Source organism: Xenopus tropicalis, chromosome 3, assembly GCF_000004195.4.
Source record: "Xenopus tropicalis strain Nigerian chromosome 3, UCB_Xtro_10.0, whole genome shotgun sequence".
Lineage (NCBI taxonomy): Eukaryota > Metazoa > Chordata > Amphibia > Anura > Pipidae > Xenopus > Xenopus tropicalis.
Window position 1 is genome coordinate 66,898,579 of NC_030679.2, and position 16,434 is coordinate 66,915,012.

The 16,434-nt window shown below is 38.2% G+C and overlaps 1 protein-coding gene across 1 annotated transcript; it reads right to left on the reverse strand.

Annotated features, from left to right (window-relative positions):
* Nucleotides 1-11,837: 11,837 nt before the first annotated feature.
* On the reverse strand, nt 11,838-16,025 carry gpr85 (G protein-coupled receptor 85). The gene is given in 2 exon segments (NM_001078822.1): nt 11,838-14,508; nt 15,666-16,025. A coding segment is annotated over 1 exon segment (1,113 nt). The 5' UTR covers nt 14,336-14,508; nt 15,666-16,025; the 3' UTR covers nt 11,838-13,222.
* Between the last annotated feature and the right edge of the window lie 409 nt (nt 16,026-16,434).

Sequence of the window (16,434 nt, forward strand, 5' to 3'; positions counted from 1 at the left end):
TGGTCGCAAGAAGGGAAATTAATTTAGTTGGGTGTAGAGCTTTTTTGCTATAACCATATGTAGTTAAAAGATTCTAAATGCGGATATTGCATAGTATGAGCCTGCAATTGGCTAGTATTAGCCCTAGATAAAAGGGGAGCAACGTAAAAGTGAAGCAAGTTATTGCCAAAATAAGTGTCAAAATGTATTTGTGAGTGTGATTATATGTATAACTGTTAGACTCAAAATATGAGTTTTTATGTTCAGTATTTATAGGTTCTGATAAAAAATACCATATGCTAACTACATAATGGTAAGATCTGTGTCTTTCAGTTAAATTTACAGATCTTCTGTGATATTATTATACAAGCATGCATATGGGCATTTTAAAGTAAATAGAATTATGTAAAGGATGTAGAAACAGATAGAAGGATAGACAAATGTATGTAAATAGACAGATACATAACTAGACAAAATATTTAGATAGATGACAGATAAACAATGAGAGATAGGCATAGAGATAAATTAATAGATATATGACAGATATACAAAGGTAAAAGATACATGGATGACATGAAAGACAGATTGACACATAGATAGGCAGACAGATAGATAGATAGATAATAGATAGATAGATAGATAGATACAGATATGTATATATAGATACAAAGAGAGATGCATTTTAAAAATGCAGATAATAGAGATAAGATAGATTTAGAGAGAGAGAGAGAGGGACAGACAGACATAACAATAGATTATAGACATATGTGTGTATTGTTTCTCTGTATGAAGAAACACATACATAGGCAAACTGACAAACAATTAAGGTAGACAGACAGACATACAGATAGGGAGAGATAGATAGATAGATAGATAGATAGATAGATAGACAGATGGATGACAGAAGAGAACTAGATGAAAGACACTAAAAGACATATCAATAGACAGGTGTGTGTATGTGTTGTGTGTCTGTATAGAAAAAGATGCAATACATCAGGGATCCCTAACTTTTTTTTACTCGTGAGCCACACAAGAATAAAATAAATTATTTGGGGATGCCAAAAAGGGGATGTGATTGGCTATTTGGCAGCCAAATGTGGACTGCTGGGCTGCATGAGGCTTAACATGAGTCAAATTGTGTCTCTGTGCTTCCAAAACTTGCATCCAAGCCAGAAATTTATAAATGGGCACATACTCTGAGGCCACTGGGAGCAGCATGTTGCTCACAAACCCCTGGTTGGGGATCACTGCAGTACATAAATTACATAGACAGAAAATCTAGATAGACAGATAAGATAAACCCGGAGGCAGGTAGATATAAGTTAATTAGACAGATAGAGAAACAGAAAGAGAAGATAAAGTTAATAGATTGCACATACAGAGACAGACAGAAAGATAGCCTGGTGAGTGTGTGTGTTACTGGACATGTGTGTATAAAGATAGGCATATAAAGAAAGACAGGGAGGTAACCGATACAGAGAGAGATAGTAGGACAGAAGAATAGACAAATGTGTGTGTGTTTACTGTATGTGTGTATATAAAGATGGAGGCATATAGTTCATAGACAAGAATAATATGTAAATAGATACCAAAATAAAAAGTTGTGGAAGGGGGGGCCTATATTTCCAAGGCTCCTGTCATATCTGTTAACCAAACATTAAAAGCAGGTTTTGGCTACTAGCCACTGATTAGTAAGCTGCACAGGCTATAGCTCATTAAGGGGAAGCAATCCGTTTCATAGCTCTCTGCTGGGGAACAGAGGCTGCAAATGGATGAACTGCATATCCAAGAGACTCTGACAGAATAGGAAGAAAACTCTGAAGCTGCTAAATATCTTGGTGTTCTGCTGCTGCTGAGTTTAACCCTCAATCTGTATTTGCTGGATTTGGTTAATGCCAGACTGGCAAGGATAAATTTTGTGCTTTTGTTAACTTCCTGTTTGGTGCAAGGCTGAAATAATGAACTCACAGTGAGTCAGTCAGCTCTGCACTGGCTGCCAAGTTTGCTGTTTACATTACCTGCAGAACATGTACAGTACAGTAGATTCGCCATTTTAGAGAACCACAAAAAAATAAGAAAAAAAAAAATCAGGGTATGTAAAATTGACGATTCACTGTATTTTTTTTTACCAATGTAAAAGGCGACCCTTCAGATCTAAACAGATGTTAGAAAAATATGTGTGTATAGAGATACATAGGTATCACATGCAAAAGGAGGAGTACACCCTCAAAAAATAAATCAAAATGCCTGGGTGCCAGTGATACATAGTAATTTTACAAAGTACAGCACTCTGCAGGTCTTTTTAACAACTTTTTAACAACACCAAAGATTCAAAAACCCATCCTGTGGACCGAAAGTCACTTTTGAATATAGGCAGCGTATAGACAAATAAACAGATGATAGATAGAATGATAGATAGGGCATCAAAAATATGATAGCAGTGCTTTGTATGTAAATTGAACCTGTCCCCTTTTTGTGGTATAACATGTATTTTAAACAGGTATAAATGATATAAATGAATGAAAAAATAAAAATAAATAAAACCTGTGCCAAATTTGACTGCTTGAGAAATCTGGCATGTGAAATGCTTTGGTTGAAGGATTATCAGCAGTGGAATATACCTGACTTGACAGTGCAGCTCACAGGTGCCTGAGGTATTAATGCTGACATCAACAACTGCACAGATGTCTATTATCAGGAAGGGGGTGTGGGAAAAAGGTGTGCTTTATGCTATACATAATTTTATATATTTTATATGCATGGTTATTAATATTAATAGGAACTATATGATTAACTGTTCACTATTATTTGAGACAAACATTGGTGAAGGGATGGTTGCAGTGGTTGGGTACAGGCATATATCAAAACAGGAAATGGGAGCATATTGTGAACTCACTGTCATTGTACATAGTTAGATAGTTAGATAGTTACATAGGGTTGAAAAAGACCAGTGTCCATCAAGTTCAACCCATCCAAGTAAACCCAGCACACTTAACCCACACCTACCAATCTATACACTCACATACATACACTATATATACAACCACTAGTACTAACTGTAGATATTAGTATCACAATAGCCTTGGATATTCTGATTGATCAAGAACTCATCCAGGCCCCTCTTAAAGGCATTAACAGAATCTGCCATTACCACATCACTAGGAAGGGCATTCCATAACCTCACTGCCCTCACCGTGAAAAACCACCTACGCTGCTTCAAATGGAAGCTCCTTTCCTCTAATCTAAAGGGGTGACCTCTGGTGCGCTGATTGTTTTTATGGGAAAAAAGAACATCCCCCAACTGCCTATAATCCCCTCTAATGTACTTGTACAGAGTAATCATGTCCCCTCGCAAGCGCCTCTTTTCCAGAGAGAACAACCCCAACCTCGACAGTCTCACCTCATAGTTTAAATCTTCCATCCCCTTAACCAGTTTAGTTGCACGTCTCTGCACTTTCTCCAGCTCATTAATATCCTTCTTAAGGACTGGAGCCCAAAACTGCACTGCATACTCAAGGTGAGGCCTTACCAGGGACCTATAAAGGGGCAAAATTATGTTCTCATCCCTTGAGTCAATGCCCTTTTTTATACAAGACAGCACTTTATTTGCTTTAGTAGCCACAGAATGACACTGCCTGGCATTAGACAACTTGTTATCAACAAAAACCCCTAGATCCTTCTCCATTAAGGAAACCCCCAACACACTCCCATTCAGTAGATAGTTTGCGTTTATATTATTTCTACCAAAGTGCATAACTTTGCACTTATCAACATTGAACCTCATTTTCCAGTTTGCTGCCCAGTTATCTAATTTTGTCAAATCGCTCTGCAAAGCGGCAGCATCCTGCATGGAACTTATAGTTTTGCACAATTTAGTGTCATCAGCAAAAATAGAAACAGTACTGTCTATGCCCACCTCCAGGTCATTAATAAACAAGTTAAAAAGCAAAGGCCCAAGGACTGACCCCTGCGGTACTCCACTAACCACACTGGTCCAATTAGAAAATGTTCCATTTACAACCACTCTTTGTACTCTATCCTTCAGCCAGTTCTCTATCCAATTACAAATATTATGTTCTAGGCCAATATTCCTTAATTTGATCATTAACCTTCTGTGAGGTACTGTATCAAACGCTTTAGCAAAGTCCAAGTAGATGACATCAACTGCCATTCCAGCATCAAGGTTCCTGCTCACCTCCTCATAAAAGGCGACTAAATTAGTCTGGCAAGATCTGTTACGCATAAAACCATGCTGGCACAAACTAATAGTATTGTGAACTGCAATGTATTCAAGTACCCTATCCCTTATTACCCCTTCCAAAAGTTTTCCTACTACTGATGTCAGACTAACAGGCCTATAGTTTTCAGGCTGAGAACGGGATCCCTTTTTAAATAACGGCACCACATTAGCAATCCGCCAGTCTCTTGGCACCATGCCAGACCTCAATGAATCCTGAAAAATTAAGTGAAGAGGTTTGGCAATCACAGTGCTCAGCTCATTTAATACCCTGGGATGAATCCCATCCGGCCCTGGACCTTTGTTTACCTTTACATGTTCAAGTCTCTTTTGAATTTCCTCCCGAGTGACCCATGCGCCAGTAGCTAAATTACTAGAACTGGGCATATTACAAGGGAAGCCTTCATTATCTGGCTCCTCAGATGTATAGACAGATGAAAAATAAGAGTTCAAAATTTCAGCTTTTTCCCCGTTCTCATCAACCAACTTACCCCCCCGTGATAATAAAGTTCCCACCCCTTCTTGCTTCATTTTTTTACTATTCACATAATTAAAAAATAATTTAGGATTCTTTTTACTCCTAGCTGCAATATCCCTTTCCATTTCTATTTTAGCTTGCTTGATAGCTTTTTTGCATGCTTTATTTGCTTCCTTGTACCTGATGAAAGTTTCTGCTGTCCCAGCTAACTTGAATGCCCTAAAAGCACGTTTTTTCTTACCAACCTCGACCCTAACACTTTTATTCAGCCATAAAGGTTTTGCTTTGCGCTGCCTCTCCTTGCTTACAAGGGGGATATACTGTTGTGTATACCTACAAAGCAATGTTTTAAAGATGTTCCATTTTCCTTCTGTGTCTAACCCCATGAAAAGCCTTTCCCAGTTGACACATTGCAGAGATGCCCTTATACTGGCAAAGTCTGCACGTCTAAAATTGAGCGTATTAGTTACTCCCTTATAGAGCTGTCTCTGCAGCATTATCTCAAAGGAGACCATGTTGTGATCACTGTTCCCCAAATGCTCACCCACACAAATGTTAGAGATAAGTTCATTATTATTAGATATTACCAGGTCCAAAATAGCGTCATTCCTAGTGGGTTCTTGAACTGCCTGAAATAAAAAGTTGTCATTTAGCATATTTACAAACCTACTAGCTTTTTCATGGATTGAATACTAAGGTAAAACATCTATTTGGAGAAGTATGGTCACTGTTAAAATTCACCTTATATTTCTTACATCATTGTGGGAGTTTATGATATGTGCAGTCATTTTTAGTGCATCATAAAATGACAATACATTATAAAACTGGTGCAGTCATACTATAACCTACAATGTGGTGAAAGAAAGTGAGTAAGACAAACATGACACATACTGATATTATAAAGTCTCACTTCTTTTATGTTAAATTGCTCACTGGATGGTCACCTGAGCTTTGAGTGCTAGTATCTACAGTCATACTAGGATCACTGGAACTACTCTACACAGGGCTGAAGCTTGAAACATATTGTCACAAGAGTAAACATTATGCCAAGAACATATATATTTTGTATGTGTATAAGCTATAAGCTACACACACATATTTATAAACATATATCATTTTTTCGGTGCAGATGCTGTGTTATAAAAACCACATGAAATTGTTGCTGGGAAAGTCATTGCAGCAGATACACTCATTTTTTTCAGTTCACTGAGCAGTGGCAATGATTGCTTACTGCTGCATGAGCATTGCCCTCTAAGATTATGTGCAAATCAGTGTTTTGAGCCTGCGTGAGCTGCAATTCATACATCTTCTGCCACAACATATTCAGTATAGGGGAAAAATAAAAGCAGGGTGAACATAGCACCCACCCCAGACACAAGAAGATGCTGCTTGGACTATTATACTGAGCCTAAAGCAAGCCCTTTAATTTCACAATTGTTTTCAGTCCACTACTCCTTGTGCCAGACTTGGTTGGTTGACAAAGGGACTGAAGATGCTTACTTACTCTTAAAGGGATTATGTCAGCCTCTAGAGTATAATCATTTATTGCAGTGAAACAAATACATCAATAAACATGGGGTTGAAGTGGTGGTGGCTTGCTGTACCTCAATCAACTGCTATCAGGAGATACAATATGCATCCTGCAGTTGGTCAAGATAAGATTTTGGTAAATACAAGTGGCTGGCCAACTTTAGGTCACATGATCACTAAAAAACGGCAACATTTTTTCATGAGCTTACCTTTATTTGCATAAACAAATTAGGATACAATTTGGTTTGGGATTTTACTGAATCCTTTGTGAAAGATTCAGCCAAATCCCCAAAAAAATGGATTTGATGCATCCCTAGCTCTAGGACATCAGTAATAACATTGTTATTGAATTGATTTCAGCATGCCTGTTTTGGTTTGTGGGGAACTTGGTTAAATTATTTAGCTTTTTGTTTGGCAGATCTCCAATTTAGAATTTCAGCAGCTATATGGTTGCCAGGGTCAACGTTAGCCTAGAGACTAGGCTGTGGTTTGAATGAGAGCTGTGAATATGAATGAGAGGTCCTAAATAGAAAACTAAGTAGTAAAAAGTACAATAATGGTATAATTGTAGCCTCATAGAGCAATCCCTTTTGGCTGTCAGGGTCAGTAGCTAAGAATTGGCCATTGTATAACCTACAAAAAGTTAAAGGAACAGAAACAACATAGTAAATGAAATATAATGTACTGTTGCCCTGCTCTGGTAAAAGTTGTGTGTTTGCTACAGTAACACTACTATAGTTTATATAAATAAGTTGATTTGTAGCCATGGGGGCAGCTGTTAAAGCTGGAAAAAAGGAGAAAAGGCACAGGTTACATATTGCACATAACAGATAACTTCTCTAGAATACAATAGTGTTTTATCAGCTACAGGCCTGTGCCTTTTCTATTTGAATGGCTGCCTCCCAGTTACACAGCTGCATTCTTTATATAAACTATAGCAGTGATTCTGAGGCAAACAAACCAATTGTACAAGTGCAGGGCAGCAGTACATTATATTGGAATTACTTTATACACTTTAATTTTTTGGTGTTACTGTTCCTTTAACGTAAACTACCTATAGAAAGAAGAACAACATTTAAAGTGCTTGAATAGAATGATGCACTTTACTTCCTTTATATGTATGGGTTGTGCCTCAAGGTTAAAGGGGATCTAAACCTCCTGAATAACTGCCAAACTGTAGCCTCTAAAGTAGGTGGGCCAAACTTATTTACAGATGTAAGAATATTCACCAATGAGAATCCTTTTTACCAGTGTATTGTTATCTTGCTGTGATCAAACAGAAAGGTATAATTGTGAGGATAATCTGCTGTTTATAGTTGTTTAAAGCTAGAAAAAATGTTTGCTGCTTTTAGCTCAAATTGTAAAACACAGAATATTGTTTTAAATATACAACCCTGGTGTTGCTCAACTACAACTACTAGTAGTTCAGCAAAGTCCAGAGTAAAGTATGGTTGGTCAGCACTGTCTAGATCCATGGCTTTGGAAACCAATTTAAAGTTAATATTGTACAAAAAAAGCTAAAATAATCACTGTCTCAATTAGTTCTTTAAAAGTTATCATGCTTAGGAGACTAGAGAGAATCTGTGGCTAAAATATGTTGCACATCTGTCTAAATCCACTTATGCTTGGGAATAATCATATAATTTCCGTTGCAAACCACCAAAATCTATGACTGGAGGTGCACAACGGAGGAGCTGCAAAAAGACCTGTGTCTGTGTAAGTCTGAGAAGCCCTCATAACCAAAACTGGCTAGTATTTGTATCACAGTCTTTGTGATTTCAAGTCATTTTTCCTCTAAGGCAGCAAAATCTGATAGAAGGTGGTGTTTAATTTATAGGCTAACATAGCCTAGCAACATCAACACTTAATTTGCATATGCTAATAAGGAACAAACCTCAGTTTTAAAATGGATTCTTACATGCATAATGAGTACTCAAATGGTCCACTCATGAAAAGACCAAGTTCAGAAAATGTATGCAGTGCATATCGGTAGGGTAGATTAAGTATATAGATTCTATATTAGTACCACCCCTTGATGATTATGTTCCTGTCATTCCCTCTAATTCCTTTTTGGCTATGTGCGCAAAAAATTATTTTGTGCTTACCTTTTAAACTTGTGCGTGCATTTTTAAAAATGATGTGCTCAGGTCAGAATAAGTACAAAAGTTTGTGTTTTTTGCAAAAAATTCTTTGTGTGCACCACAAATTACATATCCCATTCTAACTGCTGGTGGCAGTTGCCCCAAAAATTTGTCCTATGGTAATGAAGAACACATCCTGTAAGTTCACTTATACTACTTCTACAATACTCATGTTTTTGATGTTCTTTGTTCCTATTTTTGCTCTACAACTGGACATCTTTAGGGCTCTGGTACACGGGGAGATTAGTTGCCCGCAACAACTCACGAGGCAACTTTGGCGATTTCAGCAAATCGCGCCGCTACGTATGCCATCCCACCGGCGATTTACATCTTCGCCGGTGGGATGTCATATCGGGGAGATTAGTCGCCCGCAACAAGGGAGATTAGTCGCAACTCCCTTGTGTGCCAGAGCCCTTAGTGGACCAAAATGCTCTGCAAATAAGAATGCAAAGATGAGAGCAGCTTATTGAAAAGACACAGGCATGGAGAAGTCAGGGAGATCTTAGAAGACAAATGGCAAATAGGGTTTGCTCCGCTTATTTTTAAGGTGAAAATTCAGAGAGGTACATTTTCTCATAAGAGATAACTTGCTACACTGTACTGATAGAGGCAATATTGTCTGATGCCATTGGTAGTTTAGCTGTATTGCTATGTCACAACAACATGAAAATCAGTCTAAAGAATTATCATTCAATAATCCATAGTAGATATACTTAATCACACAAACAGGGTAACCCAACACTCAACCAGACATATGTATAACATTAGAAAAAGACCAGCAATTTATATTTTCATATATATATATAAGTAAGGCATTTTTTAAAAGATTGCATATTAATAAGAATGGCAATATGTACGCAAACACTAACCTATATGTCATTATATGGTTGTAACTGCAATAACCACTTGAGGGAATGTTTGACAAAGATACCCCTTAAAAAAATATATTCAAGTTTATATTTTAAAAAATGTAATGGGGGTTGTACCATTGTTGGCCTTGTCTACAACTGCACAAACAATTTTAAAAGACAGATACTTTCTCCTTTTGTATGAGTGCCATAAATTAATCAGAAAAAACACTCTTTTAAATATTCCTTCTTGAATAAATATTTATGCTAATTAATGTACAGGGGTTTAATTCCCTTCATTTTTCTAAAAATGCTCAGTAAAATAAGTTTAGCTTGCAAAAAGAATGTTTTTACATTTTTGTGTTTATTAACAAATTGCCAAACTGCATCACCTACTGTGGTAAACTAGAAATACCATACAGGTATGGGATCTGTTATTTGGAACCCATCATCCAGAAAGCTCCGAATTACAGGAAGGCCATCGATAGATTGTATTACAAGCATGTAATTGTATTTCTTGGCAACCTACTCCTTTTTCTCTGTAATAATAAGACAGTACCTTGATCCCAACTAATATAAAATTAATCCTTATTGGAGGAAAAAGAATCATATTAGGTTTATTTAATGTTTTATTGATTTTTTAGTAGACTTAAAGTACGTAGACCAAATTACAGAAAGACCCTTTATCTGAAAAACACCAGGTCTTAAACATTCTGCATAACAGGTCCTGTACATTCCACTAAAAAAAGCCCCTCTGAGTGGAGAAATAATGATAAGATGTGGTGCTATACTGGCTTGGCTTTTTGAACTAGAAATGGGAGTAACTATTTTCCCCAGCAAAGCAGGTCATATTCTACTTCTGATTCATTCATAATTGGTAATATAATAAACCTTTAAGTTGGCAGTATTTCAAAATAATTTGTAGGGGGAGGGGAACTATACTGTTGGACTGGTGCATCAATCAAGATTTTCTCCAAAGAAAGGCACACTGCTTGTGACATGCCAAATGGTCATAATAATTAGTTAACTAAATCTTTAAGCATAACTCTAAAAGTGACTGTGAAATGGATATTGCTCTCTGGACAAAAGCACAATGGGCACTTTTAAAATGAAATCAAAGTCAAGATTAAAGATAAGAGCTATCAATGTTGTTCTTTGCTGATCTGTGTCCCTCAGAGCTTGAAGGTGGCCATACATGGGCCAATTCTAGCTGCCAATATTGGTCCTTTAGATCGATTCATCAGCTTATCTGCCCATGTATGGGCAAGAACGACGGACCTGCCCAACTGACATCTGTCCTAAAATCGTCCAGATCTCTATTGGGCAGGTTTGATTTTTCTGTCGGATGGGCAACCGCATCTGCTCATTGATGCAGTCCCCGAATTGACTGCGCCTATACCTGCCATCCTAATTCAATCTTTTGGCCTCAGGGCCAAACGACTGAATTAGCCCGATATCGCCCACCCGTAGGTGGGGACATCGGGAGAAGAGCCGCTCGCTTGGCGACCTACTCCTTTCTGTTGGCTTTTGTGCCTTATCAATTCTTATTGTAGGTGTTTACTACCCATATTCAAGGCCACAGAGAAGCATGTGATATGCCAAAGGATTAAAGGGGGTGTATAGTCATCCAGTTAAGATAAGGGATTCTTACATTTCCAGTATAAATACATTATTTTTGTCTTGTTGTTTTAAACAAGGCAGCATCAGTCGGTCTGCTTTGATTCTGAAGTAATCCAATGGGTCTCCTACTGCACAGTCCTCCGTGTGCAGTAGGAGCCAATAGAAAGCAAGCATGCTGGCAGCTTGATGAGTCCAGCTGCACTGAGAGAAGAGCATGTCTTAGATAGGGCTGGCTGAGGCTGCCTTTTGAAACAGAGGACAACCAGAACATTTATCTTTACAATAGTAATGAAAAAAAATGTGCATATATACTGGAAACTTAAGAGTCCATCAACTAAATGGTCTGACTATACATCCCCTTTAAAGATATATACATTATATACAAGTGGCATATTTATTATAGTGTGTTGCACATAAAACCAATCAGGTCTTTGCTTTTTTTCTAACTTGTGGGTGACCATTCAAATCCAATTGCTGATTAGTCGCTATGGACAACATCACCAGTAATGTTGGCTTACACGCTACAATAAATATGCCCCTAAATATGCCAATTCTGGAACTTTGATTAAGACAATCATAGTGCTGCTGTATCACTGGGGTGTACGTCAGCAGTGTAAGTAAGGTACTTTCTTTAGAATATAATTACTGGTGGGGTTATATTAAACTTAAGTTGATAAACATGCCCAGGGACAAAATGCTTCTGGGCCACAGAGCAAATAAAAGGAATTTTACATAGAAAATAAGGACCAATGGCAGATATGCCCTTTAAATACATAACATGCCAGCTGTGTTTCCTGAATTGTATCTTTATAAGACACACACTGTTGTGTTCATCATTCATGCATCTACAGCTGTGTCAGTAATCACTAAAAAGAAAAATCCATATTCCCATTCTCGCTAGCTCATTCCAGATCACTAGACAAAATAGGAGGAAAAGGTTAGTTGCATAACTGGAAAAATGTAAAATTTTATTCCAGGAAAATTAACAAGCTACACAGGAAAAATTTTGGCAAATGCAACTTTATATTTAAATTTCACACACATCTGTAATTTAAAGAATGAAAGACTCACAGACTCTAATGTTAATCTAAAATACTAAAAATTAATGTTTTCACAAGAAGGGGGGAATAAAGTAAAGAAATCATTTAAACAACCAATACACCAAAATGTGCAGAAAGTATAAATTAGACTGTGCCTTCAGTAGAATAAATGCTTCACAAATTGTGCAAAATATAATACCAAGGCCCTGGTCTCCCCACAGCAGTTGAGTTCAAATATAAACATGTTCAACTGTCTGTGTTTCTTAGACTGAATCAGAATGGGCAGCACATCTGGAAGGCTGATCTCATCCAAGGGATGTGCAAACTGATTTAGAGAACAATGGGAGCCAAAGGAGAGAGAGGTGACTTTAGCTTTCTTTCATGCACTCCCAAAAGACTGACCCGACATTATGATTTCATTTCTATTAACCCAAGATTAAACAAAATGGAAGATACTAGATAACCAATTAAGGCAACATGTATTTATTTTCAGATTTAGTATTAGTGCTCAGTAAGTAGACCCTTCAGCTGCTGAGGCACCAGAGAAGTGCCCAGCTCAGTCTGGTAAATACCTCTCATATTCCCAAGGGATTCAGTGTTTAACTAAGATATAACGTTGCCATACTGACTACTATCTAGGTTTTCTTTTAAATGAGATTCAAATTAAAAAATTGCCAAAAAGAGGGGAAAAACACAAAATACATTTATATGTAAATTTCACTGTTAAAGAAAACCCTTGCTTTATAGAAAGAATACTTGAAAAAGTAGAATATAATTTTAACAAAAAAATACTGCTTTGGAATGCTCCCTAAGATTTACTTACAAGGCAAAGAAACCTCTTAGTAAGATAATCCAATAATGAATGGCACATCCTTTATCAGTTACAGTACTTTTAATTCCCATTAGTCAATCTTTGAAAAAAGGACAAAAAACCCTCAAACGGTATTAAATATTCAAAGAGTCTTCAAACTCTTAAAAGCATGTTTATTAACACATTTACCTCAATTCAATTATTTAAGATGTCCATTGCTAACCTTTCTTGCTGTTCTTTATGTAGTGATATACACAGCATTCAGCAGTGATTCCTAGCACCTGCCATTCTCATGATCTAGCTTTTAACCACAACAAACACAATTAGCGACGTGGTTGTGTCCTCTGTTTCAAATTACAAACCTTCCCAACAGGAACACTTTAGGTTAAAATAGGATTACAGGTGCGCTATTGCAAAGTGTGCACAATGCTGCTGACATTCCATTCTTGATCTTCTTCTCAAGAAATGGCTACAGGCCACAATTGCTTAGCAGAGAAGGGTAGTGTTTCACAAGGCTAAAGATTTTGCAGATGCTCCCTCATATAACACAGTAAGGTTCCCTTGGTAACCTGGATTTTCTGCAGTAAAGAAGGGTTGTGCTGAAACAGCGCCTCAGCTCCCTGTTTGAGAAAATGCAGACAAAAGGATTGATTCCAGCTTGGGCGAAGCTCATCCAGACAGCTGCTGTTAAAAATCCTCCTGGTACCACAGGACCTCTCGCAAAAACTCTCCAGTAACAAGCTACCAGATAGGGACCCCACAAGGTTAAGAATAAGAATGTCATGATATAGAACATTCTGCTGATTCTTTTTTCCATTTTAAACTCATCCAAAACCAGGAGTCGTCTCCTGCCTGTGGTGTTTGCATTTTGCCTTATTCCCAGTAAGGTGGGTGGAGTGGGACCCCTTCCAAAGCCAGCTAGCCAGTTAGCAGCTGCTTGACCGCTGGCTCCAGGACCATGGAAAGTCCAGTTCTGGCTCACTGCTGCTACAAACTGGACTGGCTTCATTTTCCTGCGATCATGAACAAAAAATATCAGCTTGAGGTAGACAAGCTGTGTGGCTAAAAGAATAAGGGCAAGAAGTAACATAAATCCCAAGGAATCATTGGCCCTGAAGGAACGATGCTGAAACGTGCACTGGTCTTCCTCCCTTATGAAAGAATAGGTACCAACATCTAGGACTGGTGGAAAGGCCATAGCTACAGATAAGGTCCAAACCATACAAATAACTGCCAAACAAGTCCAAAAAGTCAATCTTTTTGTATAAAATCGATGGTGAGCTATAGCTAAGTATCTGGTCACACTTATGCAGAAGAGCATGAAAGCAGTGTGAAAGCAGGACAACACCCCAAGAAATGCAATCACTTTGCAAGTAAGAGCCCCGTAGGTCCATGTAGAGCCATTTTTTACTGAGGTGAATACAAATGGGAAACAAATAGCAGATCTGAGGATATCTGAGCAGCAGAGATCCAATAGGAAGTAGTAAGGAGCTCTATGTAAGGTCTTATCTTTCACTAGCAAGATGGAGATTAGAAGGTTACCTACCACACTGACTCCTATTATAAAGCCCAATGAAGTCAGCTTTAAAAATGCTGTTAAAGGAGACACATTTTGCAGAATGTTGTCAGCTGCATGGCTATCGTTCGCCATAGATGGATGATATAGATATTGCTTCAGTCAAGTCTCATGGTCTATATACAGGGTCAAGCAAAAGATAGATCCATACATTTTACTGCAAATTTAATCCACAAAAACAAGCGGGCTGATGTCTAGGCACACATTCTGCTCTTTCTTCCTTTTGGTGTGTCATGCTGTCAATAGATCTGGAAAAAAAACGAAGCTATCAGTTCTCAGATAGCAAGTAATGATGTGAGAAAGTGTTAACATAAGAATGATAATTTATGTAAGGCAAGAAAGGGAGACACATTCTAGTACTATCATTTGTTTTTGTTTGCAGGGCTGAAATATACATTTTTGTCCCTCAAAATGCTGTGGATTATGTGTGAGGCATAGATGACAAGCAACATATAACAAAAATGCCTGTCAGTTTGGATGCTATTTAGCACTGCATTATCACACACATATCATTTCAATATCTATTCTCTCCCTGTATATTAAAAATGCAAAGATTTATTACAAAGCAGCATGATATGAATCCCACCTATATAAATCATGCAGAATATGATTTAATCCACATCATCACAGCAGAGAATTAATATGGAGAAATGAATGTACATTATGCAGGAATCACAATGGCATCCAGCCCCTCCAACTGTATAACACTGGGGTAAATGCATTTCTAAATGTATCCCAGCCCATGAATGAAAGGCTGGGGGTAATGCAAGTATTGTAAAAGGAAACACCCTAATATTGAAATCAGCATAATCCGTAGAGAGCCATTTTTTGGTCCTGGATAAATCTCAGCATATTATGTCAGGAATTAACCCTGCCAGATTGCAATAATCCTATGTTTGTGCTGCAATCCAACATGCAGTATCCGTGCAGAATAAAGACAATGTAATGCCTCCAGTACAGCTAACAATGTTAGGGATCAGGCTCCATTATTCATAGCATTCCTGCTGCCGTTACTATGCCACTTACAGCTCTGAATGGATAAGAGAGATCAGGGATGTTTGCTGCTGCTTTGTAATCAACTGCTGCACACATATTCACAATGTACATGTATGTATATATGCATATGTACTGTGTATCTCCATATGGATGTGTGTATTATGTATGGGCACAACTGGATGCTCTATACAGCAACAGAAAATCTCCCTTTGTTAGTCTGTCCTGTAATCCAGGGGCTGATTATTGCTACATTTCATACACTGAGGTCAGTGTGTGCTTTCATAATGCAGCTTCCTGTCACCAACTGGTATGATTATGCCAAATACCCATCAATTAATAAACACTGTGGTTCCCAGTAACACTGTCTCTATGTAAAGGCAAAATACAGCTGGTAATGAATTATGCCTACCTGTTGGCGTTGGAAATCCTCACCAGAATATATATATATATATTTGTGTTTTCCTGGAGCAGCTTCTTCTTTCTATAAAATGCTGCTTTTTTCCTTGGGTACCTTGCCTGAGAATATAGTCAGTGGACTGGACCGCGCATGCTCAGCTCCTTGAGCTGCTGGCTTCGTCCTCCCCTGTCGCAGCAGCAGCAGCAGCAGCACAGACTCTCCCAGCAACAGCAGCAGCAGCCCCTCACTTGTCTCGTTGAGGGCGCGTCAGGCTGCCCCTTGCGTACCTGCTGCAGCTCCCAGAATCATCTCACCGTAAACACCTCGGCCATCCCCTCTCGGACAATTCATTCGGGCTAGTGACAAAGTCTGTGTGCTGACAGATTCTGTATCCAGGCAGCCTAATGGGCGTGGCCTTGCGTGGTACAGGAGCAAGCAGGGCTGCAGGGTCCTATTTCATGGAGGGCTGTTCATGGTGCTGAAATGGATTTATGTCTTTGCCTCTCAGTTCTCACTCACGGTTAACTCTTACAGTGCCAAGCACTGTTATTGTTTAGATTTAGCCTGATGAAAGGATTGTTTGTTAGCTATTTGTATTTTAGCCTTCATAATATTTTTTTGCTACTAAAAACGTCAACAATACTATTTCTGGAGGGCTAAGAATATTCACTATGGGTCGATAAATAATTCCCACAGAGCTGTTTGGTCACAAAGTGTAACTGTTACAATGGCACTACCATAGTGGTCTCTTTTAACTCTTTCAGTGCCAAACAGAATTCCA